This window comes from Heloderma suspectum, chromosome 2, assembly GCF_057233095.1.
Source record: "Heloderma suspectum isolate Gila_16-S chromosome 2, 16-S_ref, whole genome shotgun sequence".
NCBI classification, from domain to species: domain Eukaryota; kingdom Metazoa; phylum Chordata; class Lepidosauria; order Squamata; family Helodermatidae; genus Heloderma; species Heloderma suspectum.
Window position 1 is genome coordinate 20,463,757 of NC_139459.1, and position 24,035 is coordinate 20,487,791.

The following is a 24,035-nucleotide window of genomic DNA, read 5'->3' on the forward strand; positions in this document are numbered from 1 at the left end:
GCCGGCGCCATTTTGAAAGAGGTGGCGTTCCCCTTTCAAACCAGTGGGCGGGAGGAGGAGGAGGAGGAAGAAGAGAGACACAGTAAGGTGGAGACGGAGGTGGGCGGGCAGTGGGGCACGTGAGCTGCTCGATGTAGGGGGGAAGCCGAGGGGGGAAGGGGCCTTAGAGCCGCAAACACGCGTGTTGCCTAGCGGCGGATTCACACGTTCGCCTCCATAGCGTGCCCCTCTCAGCTGAATGTCGGGCAGCTTCCGTGCGAGGGTTAGATCTGAGAGAGATGTCAGAACAGGGAGGGGGAATGGGGAGTCTATAAATAAATAAATTGGGCTCCCTTTCTGTGGGATAAAATACAGCAAAGCAAAAAGCTTCTTGGACTAACGGATTGATTTATTTTTTTATTATTATTATTATTATTATTTACGAGTATTAGGGCACGATCCTTATGCATCTTTAGACAAACGAAGAAGCCCTACAACTCCCAGCTATGCTGGCTGGGAATTGCAGGAGATTTTTCTCTGTCCAGTCGCGCCCTTCTCGACATCTAAAAAACTTTCGGAGTGATAAACAATAATAAGAAGCATTGGAATAAAAGAGAATAAAAACATCCAAAGTGAGATGGCAACAAGAAAAACTGTGCCTGGTTTTTTTTAAAAAAAAACTCAGGAAAGGCTTTTTTAAAAATAAAAATGCCAGTAGCATATATTTACAGTGTCATTCCTCGGCATGTCAACAGGACAGGAAGTTCTGGCGTGGGCTGGTCCATGAAGTCACGAAGAGTCGGAAGCGACTGACCGAATAAACAACAACAAAATTCAAATTTATAAATAATGAGTAGGATTTGTTTACATTTCACAGAAGGCAAAGCCAGCCAATTAAATTTCCATCCAAATCAGCCAATTGAAATAAATTATTTCAGGCACAGTCTTCTCAATTGCGCCATGATCGGAAGCCCCTGAACTCCGATGCTTCCAGTCTTCCAATACAGGGCGGGAGGAGCAGTGGAGGCGATCTTCGCCTCTTCATCCTCCCACCCTACATATTTTGCTAGACGGACTTTTTAGTGATGGTGCTTCAGAAGGGAAGGGAAGGAGGCTGGAAGAGGCTCAGGATAGCTCATATTCCAGCCTCTCCAGTCTCCTCCCCACCAGAGCACCCCCTTTTCTCCCTGTCTGAGGTCAAATTTCTGACCTTGGAGGGCAGCCGGGTCAGTTCTTTCCATACTGGTTGTGTGTGTGGGGGGGTCAGATCTACTCTCCCTTCTGAGGTCGGAATGCTGTCTCCAGGCTGTGCGGGTGGGATCCGAATACACAGCTTATGGCACTTGTAGCTGTCTAATGTCTACATCCTGTGCATGCTTACTAGGGAGTGAGCCTCACTGAACCCAAGGAGGTTGCTTCTGTGTAGACATGCACAAGACTGTGCTGTTATTTTGGGAACACATTTCTGTGCTACAACCCACTTGAGATGCATGAATAATGACGATGGTGATGATGTATTTATTTGGAATTTTCAGCAGGCTTCACAGGAAGTATTTTGCTGTAATCCTCATAATAACCCTGTGAGGTAGAAACAGTCATGTGGCACCTTAAAGACTAACAAATTTATTTTCACTCACTGTCTATACTTTCAGCATAGACCTTTCCCGCTGACCTCACTGTTTACAGTCCCTCCCCTAACCGTGTGTGTGTGTGTGTACACATATCCATAACTCAGGATAACACCACGCGTCTAACAAAGTGGACTATAGTCCACAAAAACTTATGCCATGATAAATTTGTTAGTCTTTAAAGTGCCGCAGTACTTTTTGCTGGTATTATCCTAAATAACTGGTAGGTGTTGCAGATAGCACATTACAGCTAGCATGCTGGGAAAGAAGGAATGGCTGATCCTTATTTTCTAAATTATAAAGGCCAGCTGTAACCCAGATGTGTCCCTTGCCCTGGCTGGCTAAAGGTAATCTCTGGCTCTGCTACCATAAAAACTGTCATGTTCCTCTATTTCTGCTCATGCAGGATTCTGTCAGTTAAACCTAGCACCAGTGGTGCTCTAAAAATAAGGGTAAATGTTAACTTTTAAGCAAAATGAGCAAAAGAGTACAACTTTCCTTTTGCAAAGGCTGGAAAACATGGAAAATTGGGGAAAACTTGCATATATTGAATCTCAGACTCATCTTTGTTGTTTTCTCTCTTACTGACAGATTTCAAAAACATGTACAGCAGTTTTAGGAGGCCATTTGGTGAAAGGTAATGTCTTGCTTGATTAAAAAAGGCAATGTCTACTCTCCGGAATCAACAGTGTCTTCTCTTCTGGGAAGTTGCAGCCTTAACAGTAGCAGTGACTCCATGAGCTCCTATAGTTCAATCCACTACAAGGACAAGTTGTATAGGTCTGCATCGCAAGCTTTGGAGGCATATATTGAAGATTTCGATCTCAGTCTTGCATCGCCAGACGTAAGACCTGGAAAAATCAGTATTACCCAGAATACTCCTAGAGGCTTCAAGACCTCAAAGGACAGTTTCAGCCACAAGTATGGTATGTGTGTTTTTGACTTTGTGTAATGTGTGACAGGTGAAACCTTGGCCTGTATAAAGGGGTGTCACAGCTAATGCGCAGTTCTTTTTGCACTGCTTATATAATTTTGCATTCCTTTTTTATGTTGCTTATGAGGTTTTAAGTATGAGATAAGTGGTAAATTTGTGTATAGGATGTAAGTGAAAGCTAACCCATGATAAGTGATAGCCAATATAATAAACTTAATCACATCACAACATTGCTTGAGATGTGGGCCCGATAATTTGTGATAATCTTATAACACCTGCTGATAGCTTCTTCACACATTCATGTGAAATTATAGTTGCAGTGATGTGAATAACAGGAGTGGAAATAACTGGTTAACTAAGACCCCGTTTTGTATATTTTGGATCAAGCAATGGAAGTATTTGAGAACACATATACTAATAGTTTAGAGAGTGTGGCTTTTTGTTTCTAGGAACGAATCTCCATGTTGGAAGCAAGAGCTGGTGTAGATGTTCTCTTGGCTGGCTAATGTTTGTAAATAACTGTTCACGCAAGTGGTCGAGCCATATGAATAGTGTAAAAAAAAAGTGCATCTGAGGAAGTGGACAGTGTCCACAAAAGCTTATGCCAGAATAAATTTGTTAGCCTTTAACATGTCACATCACTGTTGTTTTTTGCTTCAACAGGCTAACACAGCTACTCCTCTGGAAAATGAGCAATGAAATGTCTGATAAGAATCATCACAGGACACAGAGTGGCTGCTTCTGTGAATGGAGATCTCTGCATCCCCCTACATGCATCCCTCATAGAAGCAGCTGTTCCAGCTTTTGTGGCTATTCTTATTGGACATTACGTTACTCACGCAAGTAGACAGCTCATGTGAATATGTATTTGCGACGTCTAGCCAGCTGACAGAACATCTGAGCTGGCTCACACAACATCTGAACCAGCTCTGAGAAGTTTCCTCCTTCTTACCACATTATGTAGTACTTATTATCTGAGAAGTTTCCTTCTGCTGGTCACATTAAGAGTCCTGGTACTTATAATTCTAAACATTCTATATAATGTGATTTGAAAGTCTAAGATCTACTGGGTCACTCCTATCCACAATCACACAGTGGATGTCGTTTGCCAGCTCTTAAAACAGTACCTGCAGATGTTAACTTGATTATATGAAATTATATTTGTATTTTTCAGTCAATTTCATTATATTTATCTCACTTATTTATGAAAGCTGAAATGCTCAGGAGTCCAGCAAGTCTTCAGTCCAACAGAAATATCTCATGAGCCCTATGTTGCCTGTGCATGCTCTGTAAAACTCTTCAAGTAGGATTGGAAAAATCCAGAGTGACTGTGGCTATGCACACTTACCTTGGAGTAAGCCCCATTGGACAAAGTCGCACTGACTTCAGAATAAGCATGCATAGAATTGTATTTTAAGAGACTTAACAGTGCAATTGTGTACATGTCTACTCAGAAATTAGCCAAACTGAATTTAATGGGACTTACTCCCAGGTTTAATGGGACTTACACTCAATTTGTATATAGGATTACAGCATTAACCTTGGCTGTTAGTGCCTGGGCATTTCAATTCTACCCTCATGTAGAGGTCATCTACCCAACTCTACCCTCAAAGTGCATGGAATGGTAATGGACTTTTGTGATCCCAGAAGAGAAGCATGTAATTTTTTGTTTATCTATGTATACACACTCACTATTAAAAACTGTTAAAATATTAAAAACAAACCAAAATACCTAGACATAAAATTATATTCAGGAGCACCCAAAACGGCAACAAAATATATGTAATCAATTGTCAGAAAATAGCATGATAATAGTATCTTATCAAATATCAGAAACAATACAGAAATATTACCTCAATCTTGATCGCTTTACAAGTCACAAGGAAACTCCTATTCTCCAATCACTAAACATCATGCATCATCCTCATATAACTTTCCATATTTCTCCATGAGATGACAAAGGTTTCTGTCCAAACCTGCTTTTGTTTAAAAAGAAAATAAAGCTTGGCAAATTGGTCCAGCTCAGTTTGTTCTCTAGACAATTGTACTTGGTGCATCAATTTCTCAGATAAAGCAGTGTTCCCTAACTTTTAATATCAACGGTCAGTTCACGGGAGGCTTTCAATTTCTTGGCTATTTCCAGCCAAGCAGCCACTAGCATGAAGTTGATTAAGTCTGCAATCCTATAGTAAACACTCTTACTTGGAAGTAAGGCCCATTGGACTCATTGAGTAGACATGCATAGGATTGCACTGTTATTCCTTAAACAATAAGTCCTCGGGAGTGCAGAGTGGGAGGAATGGGGGCATTCCCGGGGCCTGGGAGGGGAGGGGATGGTGGACACTTCCTATGCGTTGTCCAGCCTCCCCCCACTCTGAGCCGATCTGGCTAGACAGCCGAAAAAGGCCATCTAGCTGCAAATGCAGGGTGGCCGGAGCGTGGAGGAGAAGATCCCCTCCGCCCTTCACCCGCCCTGCATTGGATAGTTGGTCACCTCCGAGTTCAGAGGTGGCTGACTATCCCCAGAGGATTACTCCCTAATTTACAAAAAAAAAAAAATCCTGCACCCCAAACATGCCATTGGCTTCCTAAGCAAATAAATGGTTACATCATATCAGGTATATATTATTCAAGTTATGGAAAGCAATCCAATAACATAACAAAAATATCCTATATTGAATAAAATTATTCTTCTTTAGTCTATTTCATTTATTTATTTATGTACAATATATGTCACTGTTCTTTCTGATTTTACAGTAAACCAGTCTTAGCCACTCTGTTGTTGGAAACAGTCTTCCAAACTGAAGACAATTAAAATACTTACAGGCAGCAAAAATTACTAATTGATTGCAATTCTAATTCATTTATACCTTCTTTTGAGTTACCAAATAATACAGTTCTGTGTTTAAATATACTTCACATCCTGTAAATATACTTCACATCCTGTAATATCCCTTATATATCTAACTGCTTTGCTTGTGTCCAAAATATATTAATAAACAAGCAGTCCTACCAGATATGTCTAAAGTCCACTTAATCTATTACAGATTTACAACACCAAGTTATATATTCTCTGTAGCTTTTCTTGGGTACAATACCATTCATTAAAGTATTTTGAAATGGGTTCCTTTAATGTTTATACATAGCAAGGCAGCTGGACCAGAAATAGATAAAATTACCATTCCAAATGTTGTTTGATAAGTTCTTCCAAAAAGTTTTTCTCATTTTGTTTTCTGTTGATTTCCCACATGACTGTGTGTAAAACCTTTTAAAGTGTTTTTGTATGTTTTTTTTTAATTTTGGAAAGAAGATTATTCAAAATCACTTCTTATTTTCCAGCTGTGGAGAACCTTAAGCGGCCCGCAATACTAGGTTCAGTTGCTCCAGATTTGAGAAGAAAAATTGTCTACGAGCCAGATATGCTCAGTCTCACAACTGATGATCTTCTAGCATTCCCTGCTGATGGTTCTGTACCTTTTACTCACACTGCTGCCTTAAGGCCAGCAGCTCAGAGTAACAACACGACCAGGAAGTTACTGACAGCATCGGCTTCCTATGCTCATCACTGGACTTCATCCTTCAGCAATAAAGAAGAATTGAATTTTCCAGAAAATCCTGTTATTTCCTCCTCATCCAAAGATTCTAGCAGAAAGGTGCACACACAACATAAATTTCACAAATATGACTGTGGGCTTTCTGTGAAAGACAAGGTCACTGAACGAGAGAACTTGGAGTCTGTTTTTCATAAGAACTATCCAAGGTGGCTTACGAGCCAGAAATCTGACTTGAGCATTTCAGGAATAAGCAGCATTCCTGATTTCAAGTATCCAATCTGGCTGAGGAGCCACAATCTCTTGTCAGATTCAAGTAATGAAAGTTCTACCCAGGCACCAGCCAGGGAGAGTGATCCTACCTCTTTGCAAGAAAGCAGGATGCTGATAAGAGGTCAAAATGTGGACAGACATACTGGTGTGTTGGGCCTACCACATGAGCATAATAGTCAAGCAAAATGTCAATATGATATGCCGAGTGTTCATTTCACATCTCCGGGCCTAAGAGAGCACAGGCATCTATTCAGAGGTAACTCATAGTGACATTTCAATTGGTTGTCGACGAGTCTCTGAAATGTGAAGTGATAATGAATCCAAAATGTTTCTTATACAGAAGAAAACAGCTTTCTGGTACCATTATGCCTAGAACTCCCTTTACATGTGTATAAAGTTGCGTTCCTGTAGTACCATCCCACTCACCTGCAATGCATGCATGAATACTTTCACTGTGTGTGCATCTTTTCCACCAGATCGGCCCCCCATTGGAAGGGACAGTGCTGATTGGGGGTGGGGAAAGATCCACACAATCAACCCCAGGCCATGGTTGCAGTATTCACATGCCAACCCCAGCTAGGTAGGCTAACACCATGGAAAGTGGATGGCATGCAGCTCAGTGAGTGTGTTAAGGAAGCATAGCTGTCTTCCAGAAATAGCATGAGGCCTTATTTAGGTTGGCTTTTGGAGGTCTGGGATAGGGCAAGATGGGGCTTTAATCAATATAATTGGGAATTTTGTGATTAAGATATTGTTACCTTCCTCAAATCCTTCAGTTGCAGCAAACTGTATCTAGAATAAAGTAAATCTGCCTTCACCTGTCTGCTATGGGGCTATACTCGATGATTGACTTAAGACTAGAAGACAGATGCTCAGCGGTGCAGCTTCTCTCTACCATTGGTCTGTTAAATACAGACAGCTACAAATAGATTTTTAGCCTGCAGACCAGGCCCTTTCTTGATTTTTCAGTATTGTACCATGCTTTAAATATAAAGCATTTTAGGCTGCTGTTGTATACATCCTTACCTGGAAGTAAGCACCATTGAACTCTGTGGGGCGTTCTTCTGAGTAGACATGTACAGGATTTCACTGTAAGAAACCATTATTATTTCCAAGCTGAAGTTTTTCTAGTGGCCAGATAACCCCTTGGTTGAGACTGGTCATTAAATTTGTAGGATAAGCTTTTTAGACCTGGGCCATCTTCATCAGATGCATAAAGTGTTATCCTTAGTAGGCAAATGCACACAGGTACAAGGGAAAAAACACATAAACAGTAGGGTAAAAAGGCCATGAAATGCAAGCGGTCCAGAGGGTCTGTGACTTGTTAGTATTAGTATTAAATTTGAAAAATATAGACAGGGCTTTTCTACATGTGGCTGTTAATCGGCTGCATCTACTTTCAGTTTCGTCACAGAATTGGGATCTGAGCACTACACAAGGAGCATTTCCTTTTCTGCTTTTCCGCTACATAACCTCTCGGTGGCACTGTGGTATGGCGGTATAGTGCAACTACACAAGCAGAAGCAGCATTTTCTTTCACCATCAGAAATAACAGCCCATTTTCCCCGCTTTAAAATAACTTGCTGAAAGTGCTGTTTACAAACAGAAGCGAAACTGGAGGGTCATGATGTTGTCTAAAGAACCCGTAAACAACTGTGAGTAGGGAATGATGGGTGCACAATAAATGTCTTATGTAGAAAAGCTCACAGATCAAGAAGGGAAAGATACGGGGACGAATATGATCCTGGAATTTGTTGTTCCAGAATATTTCTAATAAAGTCCTTTTTTCCACAGTCTTGTTTGATAGCTGTTCATAATGACAAACATCAATTTTAATAGAACAGCAATGTTGCTGAGTTTTTTATTAATATTATTTTATTTTAGCGTTAAGATTGTTTTTAATTTTATTTGAACTTTATTTTTTGCTTATCTCTAAGCTGACTTGAATTTGAGTTGTCTTAGAAAGGCAGAATATAAATGTCCAAACAGATTAATAAAATGTTTCAAATTCTGGCATTTCTGAAATAGAAGCAGCAGCTAGTTTTTTCCTAATAGGCTATAATGTATGTTTTAGTGGCGGTAACTAAACTTCGCTTACTTCCAGGTCAGTCTTATTGACAAAGTGCTTTAACAGTGCAATCCTATACATTTCTACTCAGAAGTAATCCCCATTGAGTTGAATGGGGCTTATTTTCAGGTAAGTTGATATAGGATTGCAGCCTGAGTAACCTAATACCAACATTTTGGGGTCTTGATGTCTGTGACATTTCTGTGCAAAGGTCAAATGGGTAGAAGATAAGAACAGTGACCATTCACAACAGCAGTATCAATAATTACTGCTATTCTGAATGGCAACTGCTCTTATCTTGTTTGCTGTGTAAAGGTCAGGTGTAATGTTGCAGACCTACCAGTCCCCTCCTATTTCATGGGCTTTTGGTCCTACTGTTGTTGTTTTCTCTCTACATCCATCCACTTATCTGCCAACTAAGGATAATGTTTCATGCATTTCTTGAAGTGGGCTCTAGTCCACAAAAACCTATGCTACACTAGAAGCATTAGTTGTTAAAGTGCCACAATATTCTTTGTTTTTACTGCAGTATACTTTTTAGACTGCAGTATACTTTTAGACTAGACCAAGTTTAAATACAAGAAAAAAGTTGTATAAAAACTTCAGATATTCTTTCTTATTTCAAAGTATTTGCAGCATATGTCAGATATGAGTTGAAGGTGATTTGCATTTAATCATGACTAAAAATAAATTATTTTAGATGATGATAAGTTACTACTTCAGAAGGTGAGGAGAACTCTGGAATCTTCTGCTGAGGAATTAACCAATGTCCTGAAAGATGATGGCAGTCCTCGTACAATGGATGTCCTAGAAGCAGAAAGATCATGGGATAATGTTCCAATTGGTTTGTGAGTAAATATCCATATAGCTTTGTTATGAAATCAAGGGTAGGGATTTTTCCATTTGACATTTAATAACACCACGACGACACCAGTTTAGCTTTTGCCATAGATCTCCAACCCACCTGAACTTGAACAAACTGTAGTGACACTTTTCTCCAATTAGCTGTCTGTATTTTGGAGAGCATATAAGGAGAGTCCTGCTGGATCAGACCAAAGGCCTATCTTATTCCCCACAGTAGCCAACCTGATGCCTATAGGAAACCCACAAGCAAGATATGAGGGCAATAGCCCTCTCTCACTTTTGTTTCACAGAAACTAGTATCCAGAGGCATGACTAGTAGCCATTGATAGTGTTATCCTCCATGCATTTGTCTACCCTTTTAAAGCCATCTAAATTGGTGGCTGTGGCATTCCCACCCGAGGTTCCACCTTTCTTCAGCCTCCTCAGAAACTGAGAACCAAACCCCTCAGGAACCCCTGCTTTCAGTTTGGGACAGCTGTACCCGCTGTCCCACAAGCTTCACCCTTTTTACTCTCTCTGTGTTCCAGAGAAACACAGTATGCTCAATTGGTTCTCTCAACCCACTACAGGAAATAGATGTAATAAAGGTAGCGTAAAATCAAACAACACGTGGGAATTTGGATTTTTAAAAACAAACAAACATTTATTTGATACAAGAAGAGTTATGTTACTATTATTCAATAATTCTTGGTCCTAACTTCCCTATCTACTCTACCCCTCCTAAAATCCTATACACAAACCCCACTCACTAGATGTAGCTTCCTCAATCCCTAAGGCCCTATCTGACTTCTTTCAGTTCATTCCTTATATAACCTCAGGATCCTCCCACACATACAGGGCTCTCCCAACTTTCACTTACTCTGTGGCATACTATTAACCCTCTCTTACCTGGGTTAAGTTTAACAATATAAAACACATAACAAAACAGGCAGATGTTAACAGTGTCCCTCACCTCATCTTTTGGCAATGAATTCCATAGTTTAACTATGTGCTGTATAACGTACTTCCTTTTGTCCTGAATTTCCCACCATTCAGCTTCATTGGATGACCCCAGGTGTTCTGAGAGAGGGAAGTACAAATTTCATTTTGGCTTCTCTCTGGTTGCATGGGAACCTGGCTAATTGCTACAGCCATTTGTACCATCTCTCAGCTGGTATGATGGCTGTGATGTTCTGATGTAGACCCACCCACAACATGCCAGTATAGTGATGTCACGGCATGATATCAATGGATGTTGCTAGAAATTGTGGTTAGGGTTATAGCTGGTACAGGTTGCTTCCCAGAACACTCCAGGCCAACATTTGAAGGAGTGAGAAGGACACCAGTTATGTTTGTGGCTTCTACTGCTTGAAAGTTAATTGTGGTCATTTTCAAGGACTAGTTTGAGATAAGTGGAAAAAAGAAAGCTGTATATGCAGTATAGAAGTATACCAAGCATTTCCAGAGAGTAATGTATAAAGGTATGTTATGGAACAGCTGTTTGAGGTCCCACACAAAAGTCACTCTCCCATTTTTTTTATTTTAAAAATGTAACCACTTAACTATGCTGACAAAAACTGAACATCACCAGATCATCCATAACACTCATGGAATGTCATGCTCTGACCCTTCCTTAATACGAGGGATAGAGTTCGCATGTAGCTTTTAACCAAGTTTTTTTTTCATCCATGTTTATTTGAACAAGCTAGAAACAGTCTGTATTGGCCCCAGGAGCGTAGCCAAGTCATTTATAGTGTTAGAGGGGCCTAGAGATCCATAATGCTTGCTTAAGTTCATTATCGGTGCAATTCCCATGCTAGTAAGCCTCTGAGCATGTGCAGATGAGTCAAAAGGCCGATAACAGCCTTCTCAGTGCATTCCTTACCGATGAGTAGAAAGCCTTATCAAGCACTCTGCCTGGGAAGTGAAGTTTGTTTACAGGTGGCTGTGCTTGAGAACCAAACACTTCTAGCCTATGCTGGGAATGAACGCGAGGGGGGCTTGCTAGTGCTGTCCTGCCTCATGGCTAACGTGTTTTGTATAAAACCCATTTGACGCAATGGCTCGTGGTTCAGAGAAGCTGTCTGATCCAACCTTTGGGTACACCTGTGTGCTGTAAGTTACCCAATAAAGTACTCCTTGTAAGTAAACCTTTGAGTCTGATGTATCACTATCTTGGCACTTCTAAACTAAGAGTTCAATGCCCACTGCAGGGGCGATACACAGTCTTGAATTCAAGCAACAAAATTGTGGTTTATTTCACCAAGTCCTGGTTTGTCCGTCCCTCCCCCCGCCTCTTCTGCCAATTCCTGTCGTGTATCCCAAATGCATTTCTGGTGGGCAAGGACTGGCACAGTCTCACCATGTCACCTGCTCAGTTACCACTGGGTGGTTGTACCGATCTCAGAGGGAAATCTTCTCAGAGATCATCTGATGCTCTGCCTGCCAAGAGCCACCCAAGGTTCTCTCCCTTCCCTCTTCCTATACATGCCCAATGAGACTTGATTCCTAAGTTGGTTAACCCTTTTCTACCATCACAAAGGAAGAGGACGTTTTCTGTTCCGGAGTGTTCACTGCACCCCCGTGGGGTTTTCCTGATATTTATTAGTAGAGGCAAAGGGACATATGAATACTTACCCCATTGACACTGAAGCACCTCAGAGGGAAATGCACCCAACACCTCCCCCCTTGTTAGAGATCAGTAGTTCTAAGCCTCCAGCAAAGCATTGAAGGGGAGGATTTATTCAATGATTCCTCAAAGGCTTTCCAGATATCAAACATCGATATTTACCCTTTTCACCAAACCAACCCCAGTCATTTGCCTGCATGAAGTGCATGTTATCCTTCGAGATGTTTTAGCCCACCACAGGGGCAAAACCCTTTTCTATAAACCTGGAAACCACTGCCGTTGGTGCTTAACTTCCTGCTGAACAATTCTTGAAATCCACCCTTCCTGAACCCTTCTCACTAGACCCCACTCATCCAATGAACACACAAGTTCAGTCAGTGATGTGATGTCTACCTTGTAGTCATTTCCCCAATAATAGAGTTGAGAGGAAATTCACCTTGTGAAGAAAGGCCAGTAATCCTTTATTCGCTTTGATTATTTCTTATTTTCCTCTCTTTGGGTGTAACAGTATCCTGCTAAGACTCAAGTTGTGTTTTCAGCATACAGGCCTGCATAGATGGTAGTAAAGCAGGCAGAGGTCCCTTAAATTTTTATCTCCTTACAAAGCAGCAGCAAACCTGGGCAGGCTGACTTGAGAGGAAGGAGGGAGGGAAAATTGCCACTGAGAGTCACTTAGCCTGTGAAATGGTTTGATTTTCCAGCTGCTCTTTCCTCTGTTGCTTGGTGAGTAGCTGGGATGGGATGCTGAAACAAACAAGGAATAAGCCGGGATTTGGGGGTCAGACATAACAGGAAGCGGCAGCTAAAGCAGGGATTCATAAGCCAGCAAGAAACCACAGCTTCATATTGGGGTTTGTTGCCTGGAGCAGCTTTGGATGTTCCACAATTAGGCTAAACAACTCCTGGCTTATTTTTTGAGAATGAAAAACTATTTCTGACAAGTCACTAAGCTCCAGATGCCTGTCTATAGGAAATCTCCAGTGCCTGTATGTTGTGAGGAGGAGAACGCTCTACAGAGCCCCAAAGCAAGCATCGTTAATGGATTTTTGGAAGATTGTCTAAAGAATGGCAGACCGGTAAGTTAAAAGTAAAGCTTGGGTGAGAAGCCTGCATTTCTTAGAGAAGTGATTTTCCAACTGTGTTGTCAGGAACCCTGGAGTTCCACTGCCGATCAAGGCAGTCGAGTATTTCGAGGGTTACTCTTGGTTCACACAGGACAACAGTAAAGACCAATATTGCTGGCATCACTACATGTGTATGGATTTTGTGCCTTAACACATAGCCTAGATTTCTCTGTGTCAGGCAAAGGGTTCCCTGGAAGGCAATGCAATGTGCAAAGGGTTTGTGGAAGAAGAGAAGGAAGGAGGGACAGAAGGAAGATTAAAACTCACTGTCCAAGAGCATTGGGGAAATGTGGTTCCATTTCAAATGTCAGTATTACCAAAAGGTTCACAGTTTGAAGAGGAGAGTTTGGATGGAATTATTTCTAATGTCTAGGATAAACATAGTTAATTGTTATAGTATAACTGTCTATTAGATGTCTGTTTCCATGTTAGGACATAACACATAGTACTAACACTGGAAAACAGCCCCTTCCTTTCCCAAAGCATTACCCTAAAGGGGCTGTGGAATACTCTTTTATATATAGGTGGTGCTAAAGGTAGAAAATCCACTTCTAAATCACAGTTAGAGGCTTTCATTTGGGAGGAGTACTTTTTCAGCTGTTGCATTAAGACCAGTGTCCTTTGATTGCAATATCTTTCTTTGGTTCCAGGAGAGCACATTTTCTGGAGGGAATCATCACGGCCCTGTGGAAGCTTTGAAGCTAATGCTGTTTAATCTTCAAGCAGTTCAGCACAGCTTTAACCAGAACAAAACTGCTGGACAAAAGGAGTTTAAAAAAGTAAGCAATTCCATTTCGAAAGACACCCCTTGGTGTTCAATTATTTTGTATTCTTTTTTCCCACTGCTTGCTTGAAAAGGCTTATTGAAAAAGTAACCTCTGAAAATGTGGGCATAGTTACCTAAATTCAAAGCACTTCAAAATAACAAAGGTATTGCTTGCATAAATATTGAGGGTGCAAGGCTCTTTGAAGACTGGTGGTTCTGTTTCAATTGAGATGGAAAGCCGTAGGGGAAGACTTGATCTCCTTGCCAACTGACAAGATTATAAAGTACTCACTATGCTAAAAATGCAGTACAAAATAGCCTAGTAGATAAGTTTTTACAGACTGCACAAAAAATCCCACCAGTGTGTCTATAAACATGATCCTAGGCAGCTCAGGCAGTGAAGCTACTTTCCCGAAGGAATTAGTAACCCTCTCTGGTAAGTGTCTAATAACAGTTTAAGAACATAAGAAGAGCCATGCTGGATCAGACCAGGGGTAACATTTATGAAAGTGTTGGTTGCACTCATATTTCAGTTATCCATGCAACAACCCAGTATGTAGGTCAGTATTATCATCATCATCATCAAGCGCCATAAGAGGCCCTATATGAAGGGTCTCTGTCCTGAACAGCTTACCATCTAAAATTTGATAGAAGCAAAGGCAGGAATAAACAGTGAAAAAAGATGTTTCAGTTACATGTGCTTAGACTTTCAGTTACATGCGCTTGTTACATGTAGCAAACAGGGCACAGGGGCTGTGGCAAAGGCAGAAAAGATTACTTTTAAGAAGGGATTTGAAGGAAATAAGAGGCGGCATAAACACAGGTGTTCTGTGGCACAGTTCCAAGCACAGGGGGTAGCAGTGGAGAACAGGTGAAGTCAGTGAGCGGGAGATCTTCAGACAGCTATTACCCTGTTATTACAGATGTGGGGCTGAGGCCAAGAGAATAATGAATTGCCTAAAGCACCTGATGAGTTTGTGGCCAAGGTAAGATTTGAAAAAACAAAGGGGGAGGCAGGCTGCAAGCTTGAAAGTAGCAGATTATTATGTGAAGATGGCCCAAGATGTATTTCAGCAAATGGTCTTCTTTGGGGATGAAGGACTTCATGAGTCTTATTCTGGTGCACCAGATAATATAACTCACACATAATAAATGGCTGCTTTCAAACACTACCACTCTCTTACTTCTTTCAAATCCCTCCTCAAAATCCACCTTTTCTCCGAAGCCTTTGGGACAAACCTCCACCCTACCACTCCCATTTGTTTTGTTTGTTTGGTGGCGCCCCCATCAAGGTGAGGTTTGAACTTAGTGGCTCACAATATTAGCTACTGCATTTTATTTATTTATTTTTATTTACAACATTTGTATACCGCTCTCCATCTAAAACAGATTCTGGAGCAGTGAACATAAGAGGTACACTAGTCAAAGAGATTAAAGATTAAAAAAGCATATTAACATTATTGAAAACAGAATGCCAATAAAAACTGTGGGTGGTCATTTAAGGAAGACTTCCTGGAACAAAACTGTTTTTAGGAGGCACCAGAAGCAATACAGTGTTGGCACCTACCTGACCTCCAGGGGCAGGGAGTTCCAAAGAAAGGAGGTTGCCACTCTGAAGGCTCTTCTCCTGGTGGACTCCAGTCAAGCCATAGGTCCGTGTGGAGCCACCAGGAGCATGCCCTCCGATGACCTCAATGACAAGGCAGGTTGGTAATAGAGAAGGCGCTCTCTCAGGTATCCTGGTCCCAACTTGCTTAGGGCTTTGTATATTAGTACCAAAACCTTAAACCTGGCCTGGTAGCGAATGGGCAGTCAACTCTACTGCACCAGCTCTATGGTATGTTGATATTTTATATCTACTGCAAGACTGAATCTGTATTTTCTTTTAACATTTATGGCCAGATTTCCTATCTTGTATCAAATATAGCGTGTGTGTGTATATGTATGTGTGTATGTTTATGTGTGTGTGTGTGTGTGTGTGTGTATACACACACACACACACACACACATACACACACACACATATAGTATATTATGGATATATCCTTATCTTAATGCTATATTTGTTAGAAGGGGTTAGTCCTTTTTTAAAAAGAGGTTAATCCACACCTGTTGACATGAGCAAAGACCATGGGAGGCTATAGTCTAATGCAACAGAACAGTGCTTACTGGTTAATACATAGGAAGTTTAAATGATCTTTGAAATGTTCTCTCTGTAGTTTCTGAGAGAGGGGAAGAATATTAAAAAAGAAAGAAAAAAGATATGTACCTTTGAGCTGTGCTGGTGAGCAAATTTTGCTTCTTTTTCAGACTTTAGATGAAGAACTGGAATTTAAGCTGTGTGATCATGATGTGATCCCTGTAAGAAAGTCCCTTCAGAGGTAAGCATACTATTGTTCTGAGGCTGAAATCCCCAAACCAGTTTACCTGGAGTAGTTCAGTGGGTCTAGGTCCCTGTTTGTATATTTGCCCCTTCGCCCTGGTGAATCAGTCCCGTTTGTCGCAGCCAAGTGGGAACAAATAACATATGCATCAGAGCATCTATGCCAGTGCCCAGGAGACCCTGTTCGCATGGTTTTCTTTTCCCACTCCCCACCCCCTTCATGAGGAAGATAGATCATGTGAGTGGGGCTTCTGAGGGTTGAGCTTTTGGCACAGATGCCCTGACTCGTATGTTATTTCCCTCACATGGCTGTAGCAACAGGGGTGATCTTCATGGAGGATTTTATACTTATGTTCTGGGACTGTATCTCCTTAAATCCATCCACTGGCTTCCCTATTCTCTAGACCATAATGTAAGCTGATACAACTAAATGTTTGTTTCTCAGTCTTACAGTCCTAATCAATCCAGATTTTTAAAGTAACGTAACAGTTGAGAGCAAGGCCAACATGGATTTGTCAAAAACAAGTCCTGCCAGACAAATCTGATCTCATTTTTTGATCAAGTAACCTCCCTTGTAGACCGTGGGAATGCTGTAGACATCATATACCTCGACTTCAGCAAAGCTTTCGACAAAGTGCCCCATGATATCCTGATGAGCAAACTAGCTCAAAGTGGGCTAGATGAAACAATGATCCGGTGGATCCACAGTTGGTTACAGAATTGGACTCAAAAGAGTGCTTATCAATGGGACCTTCTCAAACTGGGGAGAGGTAACAAGTGGGGTACCACAGGGCTCAGTCCTGGGCCCAGTGCTCTTCAACATTTGTATTAATGACTTGGAGGAGGAGGTGCAGGGAATGCTGGTCAGATTTGCAGATGACACCAAATTGGGCGGGATAGCTAATACTTTGGAAGACAGAAACAAAATTCAAAGTGATCTGGATAGACTGGAGCGCTTGTAGTGTGGTTGAGTCACATATCCCCCATCTTGTAACTGTGCATTTGGTTTCTTTTTCCTAGGTGCAGAACTTGGCATTTACCCCTATTAAATGTCATTCTGTTGTTTTCTGCCCAGCACTCCAGTCTATCCAGATCACTTTGAATTTTGTTTCTGTCTTCCAAAGTATTAGCTATCCCACCCAATTTTGTGTCATCTGCAAATTTGACCAGCATTCCCTGCACCTCCTCCTCCAAGTCATTAATACAAATGTTGAAGAGCACTGGGCCCAGGACTGAGCCCTGCTTATGGGTTTCCTGGAAGTATCCGGGTGGCCATGGTTGGAAGCAGGATGCTGGACTAGATGGATATTTGGGGTTGATCTAGCAGGGCTCCTTTTATGCTCTTAAGAAGGAGAATCGGTGAATTGCTCAAGCCTTTTTCCAACACAGGTGTAATGTGCAAATCTGCTGTACTCTGGCATGTTAGATAATAGAAACAACTCTGCATGCTTCCGGACACTAGGGGGCGATAGAGAATGTCCTGTAATTTGACCAGTTCCTTTTTCTTGCTCTCCCCACTTCCTCTTCCTTCTTCTTCCTCATGCCTCTGCCACAAGCACTGTGTGCTTTCCTCCAGAAGGAAGCAAGTAACCATATCTCATGCCTTCACTTACTTACACTCATGCACCCAGCATTAGGACATGCTTGTAGTTAAACAGTCTTAGATAGCCTTCTCTGACGATGTGTATAAAAGTACTAATAAAGTAAGTTGATTTGAACTTCTTTTAAACTGGCTCTAGCCTGTGTTTATTGCCTCCAATACTCAGTGCTGTGTTCCCACGCTTTCTCTATATAAAGCAACTCTGCTGTAAACCACACTAGACTTTCCAACATGACATACCCCAAGAATAGCATACATGTGCATGGAGATAGGAAAATGCCAGCATGTTCGTATTCCTTTTATTGCCATGAATAACTTCTCTGGTTAAAAATCTTCCTGAACTCTGCATTAAGAACTACATGTGCTAACCATGTAGTGTAGGAACACCCTGAAGCTGACCCACAAAATTCATTGTGGTATCACTGTCCTGCCAATAAACCTAATTTTGGCTATGTACTTGTATAATAAGTGTAATGAGTTTGATTTTGGAATAACTGACGGAGTCACGTTTGAACTGACACAGTGTCCTATATGCTCTTTAAATGTCTAGAGACCTGCATAGCCTAAGATAATGGGCAGCTTTAAGTAGGCCTCTCACATGCCTTATGTGATACCAAGCAAGTACAGCCACAGCTGTTTGGCCTATGTGAAGTGATCTCTTCCTTTGAGATAAGGATATTGTTCTTCTCTCCAGTGAGAAGCAAAAGGGCAGCCCCCATTCTCCTGAGAAGGGAGTGTGTTTCTCAGGACAGGCTGTGAAGCTTAGGAGAGGCCCTTATAAACCCCAGCCAGCTAGTTTTGCTCTTTGGTCTCGCTCCAAGGGGGGAAATGTGCACTACCAGCCTGGATAAACCTGTTGGTCCATGGGGTGACATCTCATAGAATGTGGGGACCCCACTGCACAATCAGCTGTGACAGAGGACTGCTCTGTTCTGCTGAAGGGTTGTGTGAGCTTTCTTCACATATTCTTTCTGCCTCCATTTATCATCTGTGTATACTCAGTAAACTGTTAAACTGATTCATTTGTGTTTTTCTCTCACTTTGGCACCCATGAATCTGGCTTGACTGGGATGTGACAGGATCAGAACCCCCAGACTAATACAATAAGCTATGCAGCCTTTTGTTTTTGTCTTGTTTATAGGGCTTTACATCATTTATCTCGACTTAAAGATCTGGTTGAAGATACAGGTGGCAAAGAAGAATCAAAAGGATTTATCAAGACATGAAGCATGAATTGTCATAATTTTGTGTAAATGCAGCATCTCAACTGTCATGGAGTGCGGTGGAAAAATTCCTTGTACAGCTGATCATGACTCAGGCACTCGTGAAAATCTTTTAAGGAGCCACAGTATTTCTATAACTCTTCAGTTCTGAGTCGAATTAAATAAATCTGGTGTGCATGCATAGGGCTCCAGCTCAATGGAGTCTAATTTGATGTTCCTCACTGAAAACATCTTAAGTTTTCATAAACTCTTGCCAGCACTCAAAGAGCTGTGCATGCTCATAGAAAAGGCTTGCACTAGTCCAGTGGCATTTTGGGTGGCTATTGCTCAATAAACATTGAGACTAAAGCCCCGCTTGGGCTGATGGAAGCAATTTCACAGTTCTTTCAAACCCTGGCAACAGGGGCCTGGATCGAGAGAATAAGTATTACACCAAAACTAATAAGACCATAAAAATACATTTTGTGGAGACAGATACTGGAAATCCAGATCATGAAATGAAGTGTCAGTCTGATATGGTTGTATGGGGGTGATCTAGAGTGAAATGCATGGCTGATTTGTCAGGGCTAGAAATACCAATTCAGTTCTCTCAGAATACAGGCTGTTCCTTTCACTTCTATCGCTCTCAGGATCATAAGATTAGATTTCAACATAGCAGAAATATGTTGGAGATGCGTAGGATGACACATCACAATTCTCTGGGAAACCATGAGTCAAGCTGTGGAGTCTAACACTTACTGCTTAGAAGAGCCATGCTGTGTATGGTTTGGAAGCTGTACATTGGAATCCACCAATTTTCATACAAACGCAGTTTCCAACAGGAGTTCTTATAAATGAGGGCAGTTAAAAAACACTAAGGCCAAATGCATTCAATATTAAGATCTCTAAAGATATCAATATGAAATGAGCTGAAAAATATGAAAGTGCTGTTCAGGCAGGCATTTGGGGTGGGTTAGGGGTTTTTTTAGAGCAGTGTTGTTTTGTTATTTTGTTGTTGTTCAGTTGATTATGTAAATTTTTGTTAGTATTGTATGCCGCCTTGAGTGGCCAGGTAACCAGCCAGATGGGTGGCCAATCAATCAAATAAATAAATAAAATGGAGCTCATTGCTCCAAGTTTCTTGGAATTTTTTTTAAAAATGGTGCTACTGATGCTGTGTATTTGGTTATATTTTCAATTAACATGCACAAGTTAAAGGTTCCTTTTTGCCTTGAATGAAAATGCTACGCTCCTTTCAGTGCAATCCTGTGTGTGTCTACTGAGATGTAACTCTCAGTTCTTAGGGATTTGCAGTGCAATCAGTCATAAGCACACTTACTAGGCTGAAAGCCTCATTGAACTCAGTGGGACTTACTTCAGAGTAAACATGTTTAGGATTGCACTGATTGTTGTTGTTGTTCAGTCGTTCAGTCGTGTCCGACTCTTCGTGACCCCATGGACCATAGCACGCCAGGCCTTCCTGTCCTGTGCTCTCTCCCGGAGCGTGCTCAAGTTCATATTCATTGCATCCGTGATGCTATCTAGCCATCTCATCCTCTGCCGTCCCCTTCTCCTTTTGCCTTCAGTCTTTCCCAGCATCAGGGTCTTTTCCAGGGAGTTTTCTCTTCGCATTAGGTGGCCAAAATATTGGAGCTTCAGCTTCAGTATCTGTCCTTCCAATGAGCACTCAGGGTTGATTTCCTTTAGGATGGACTGATTTGACCTCCTTGCAGTCCAGGGGACTCGTAAGAGTCTTCTCCAGCACCACAGTTCGAAAGCATCAATTCTTCGGCGCTCAGCCTTCCTTATAGTCCAGCTCTCACAGCCATACATTACTACTGGGAAAACCATAGCTTTGATTAGACGGACCTTTGTCGGCAAGGTGATGTCTCTGCTTCTTACTATGCTGTCTAGGTTTGCCATAGCTTTCCTCCCAAGGAGCAAGCGTCTTTTAATTTCATGGCTACAGTCACCGTCTGCGGTGATCTTGGAGCCCAAGAAAGTAAAATCTGTCACTGCTTCCATTTCTTCCCCTTCTATATGCCAGGAAGTGATGGGGCCAGATGCCATGATCTTCGTTTTTTTAATTTTGAGTTTCAAACCAGCTTTTGCACTCTCCTCTTTCACCCTCAACAAGAGGCTCTTTAGATCCTCTTCGCTTTCTGCCATTAGGGTGGTATCGTCTGCATATCGGAGGTTGTTGATAATTCTCCCAGCAATCTTAATTCCGACCTCTGATTCATCCAACCCGGCATTTCTCATGATGTACTCTGCATATAAGTTAAATAAGCAGGGTGACAGTATGCAGCCTTGTCGTACTCCTTTCCCAATTTTGAACCAATCGGTTGTTCCATGTCTGGTTCTTACTGTTGCTTCTTGACCCTCGTACAGGTTTCTCAGGAGACAGGTAAGGTGGTCTGGTACTCCCATCACTTTAAGAATTTGCCAGAGTTTGTTGTGATCCACACAATCAAAGGCTTTAGCGTAGTCAATGAAGCAGAAATAGACGTTTTTCTGGAATTCTCTTGCTTTCTCCATGATGCAGCGAATGTTGGCGATTTGATCTCTAGTTCCTCTGCCTCTTCGAAACCCAGCTTGTACTTCCGGTAGTTCTCGGTTCGCATACTGCTGAAGCCTAGCTTGTAGGATATTGAGCATCACCTTGCTGGCATGTGAAATGAGCGCAATTGTGCGGTAGTTTGAACACTCTTTGGCGTTGCCCTTCTTTGGAATTGGAATGTAAACTGACCTTTTCCAGTCTTGTGGCCACTGTTGAGTGTTCCAGATTTGTTGGCATATTGAATGCAGCACTTTAACAGCATCATCTTTTAGGATTTTAAATAGCTCAGCTGGAATACTGTCATCTCCGCTAGCTTTGTTGTTACTAATGCTTCCTAAGGCCCACTTGACTTCACTCTCTAGGATGTCCGGCTCAAGTTCAGTGACCGCACTATCATGGCTATCAGGGACATTCAGATCTTTCCTGTATAGTTCTTCTGTGTATTCTTGCCACCTCTTCTTAATCTCATCTGCTTGTGTTAGGTCCCTGCCTTCTTTGTCCTTGATCATGCCCGTCTTTGCACAAAACGTTCCCTTGAGATCTCCAATTTTCTTGAAGAGATCTCTAGTCTTTCCCATTCTGTTGTTTTCCTCGATTTCTTTGCATTGTTCATTTAAGAAGGCCTTCTTGTCTCTCCTTGCTATTCTCTGGAACTCTGCATGCACTGATAGTGCCTAGTAATTGTGCTTAGAATTACAGCCTTTGTGATCCTACTTTGTTTTTGAGTCTGCTCTTTTTGAATGGGAGTAGTTTTCTTCTTAGTTAAGCTTGATTTGTTGGATTGAACAAGGGAGTTTTTGCCATTGTATGCAAGAGGCTGGGCAAGCAACTTGAGTGAAAAGGAGATGGGTGCAGAATAGCATGATACAAGAGATGGATTGTTTTGGAATGGGGGTGGGTGGGGTGGATTAATTAATTGATTTGTACCCTACCTTTCTACCAAAAAATGGCACTCAAGGAGGCTTACACAGAAAATTTAAATTGGTTTAAACAATTAATATCATAAAATACAATAAGAATGTAACAAATACAGAATAAGAACAGCACCCAACCCAACAGACCAACTTAACAGGCCAAGGCCTACTTGAATAAAGTGGTCTTTGCCTGCTGGCAAAAGATTAACAGAAAGGGAGCAAATCTAGCCTCCCTTGGGAGGGGGTTCCACAGCCTGGGAGCAGTTACTGAAAAGGCCTCTCTCTCATCACCACCAAACACTCCTCTGATGGTGGCAGTTTCAAAAGAAGGGCCTCTCCAGAAGATCTTAAGAACCAGGCAGGCTGATATGGGAGAAGGTAGTAGTCTGGTCCCAAGCCATATAGGGCTTTATAGGTCATAACCAGCACTTTAAATTCTGCCTGGAAACAGACTACTAGCCAGTGAAGCTACTATAACAAGGGAGTCATGTACTCCTTGTATCCAGACCCTGTCAACAGTGTGGCTGCAGCATTCTGGACCAAGTGAAGTTTCTGAACAGTCTTTGAAGGCAGCCCCCGATAGAGCATGTTACAGTAGTCCAAATGGGATGTAACTAAAGCATGCATGACCATGGCCAGATCAGACATCTTTAGGAATGGTGCAGTCGGCACACTAGCCTCAGCCATGCAGACACACTCCTGGCCACCACTGAGACCTGGGCATCGAAGTTCAGGACCAAGTCCAAGAGTACACTCAAACTGCGGGCCTGAGTTTTCCATAGGGATGGCGGAGAATTCCACCGCGGACTCCAATGAGGCTGGATTCTAAGAATCCAGCCCCCTGGAGGCCATGGCAGAATGAAAATCTCACCTCCGCCACCCGGGGGAATCCGCACGGGGCCTGGCCGGCCACTGCCACCTGTCCCGTCTGCTCCTGTCTGTCTTCAGACGCAAATGGCGTCCGGCATAGCAGATGCCATTTGCGTCCCTGCTCTTTGCCATGATAGGCTACGTAAAGATTTACGTAGCCTATCACGGCAAATGGCAGGGACGCAAATGGCGTCCTCTACACCGGACGCCATTTGCGTCCAAAGACAGGCAGGGCGGCAGCAGACGGACCCAGCCGGTGGCTCTGCAGAGTTGCCACGGAGCGGAGCCGACCAAGGAGGATTCCGAGTGAGGAACGGATCCCCTCCCCCCGCCCCCGCGGACCCCCCCAGCAGACTTGGAGGTGAGTTCCGTACACCCCTAGTTTTCCAGGAGAGTGTAACCCCCACCCAGCACAGGTTGAATCCCTTTTCCCAGATCTGCCTTTCGATGTCTTGTTTCCTGCTTCTTCTGTTGATGCTCTTCTACAACCCTGTTTCTCCAGATTCCTGCATAATTAAGATCTTGTCATGTTGAGAATCCCAAAGAGGCAGCCTCTAAGTTCTTCCTTCACTCCCGCATCCCAGGGCTGGCCCAAGACATTTTGCTGCTTGAGATGATGGACAGGATGGTGCCCCTACCCGTTCCATGTAGAGAAGCCACTTGGATTGGCATTTGAATCTTACTTCAACACTGGTAACAAGATTGTGTCCT

At 42.3% G+C, this 24,035-nt stretch overlaps 1 protein-coding gene across 6 annotated transcripts; it reads left to right on the forward strand.

Moving 5' to 3' along the window:
• Positions 1–14: 14 nt before the first annotated feature.
• C2H18orf54 (chromosome 2 C18orf54 homolog) lies at positions 15–23,921 on the forward strand. 6 transcript variants are annotated; one of them, XM_084832929.1, is made up of 8 exons: positions 15–82; positions 2,199–2,533; positions 5,881–6,621; positions 9,134–9,281; positions 12,876–12,981; positions 13,680–13,808; positions 16,106–16,176; positions 18,920–20,127. In XM_084832929.1, the coding sequence occupies exons 2-8, from the start codon at positions 2,248–2,250 to the stop codon at positions 19,002–19,004; spliced, it is 1,566 nt and encodes a 521-aa protein (XP_084689055.1). In that variant the 5' UTR covers positions 15–82; positions 2,199–2,247; the 3' UTR covers positions 19,005–20,127. The 6 variants fall into 6 exon arrangements, with proteins under 6 accessions (XP_084689055.1, XP_084689054.1, XP_084689053.1 ...); XM_084832928.1 differs by lacking the exon at positions 18,920–20,127 and adding an exon at positions 23,827–23,921 and having other exon boundaries at positions 21–82; XM_084832927.1 differs by having other exon boundaries at positions 21–82; positions 18,895–20,127.
• Positions 23,922–24,035: the final 114 nt, after the last annotated feature.

What these genes read in the sequence shown, in the direction of transcription:
- C2H18orf54 (XM_084832929.1), top strand. Translation starts at nt 2,248, where the DNA reads ATGTCTTGCTTGATTAAAAAAGGCAATGTCTACTCTCCGGAATCAACA. An exon ending in GTCTAAAGAATGGCAGACCG is followed by an intron (nt 12,982 to 13,679) that starts GTAAGTTAAAAG and finishes CTTTGGTTCCAG; the next exon opens with GAGAGCACATTTTCTGGAGG. An exon ending in GACAAAAGGAGTTTAAAAAA is followed by an intron (nt 13,809 to 16,105) that starts GTAAGCAATTCC and finishes CTTCTTTTTCAG; the next exon opens with ACTTTAGATGAAGAACTGGA.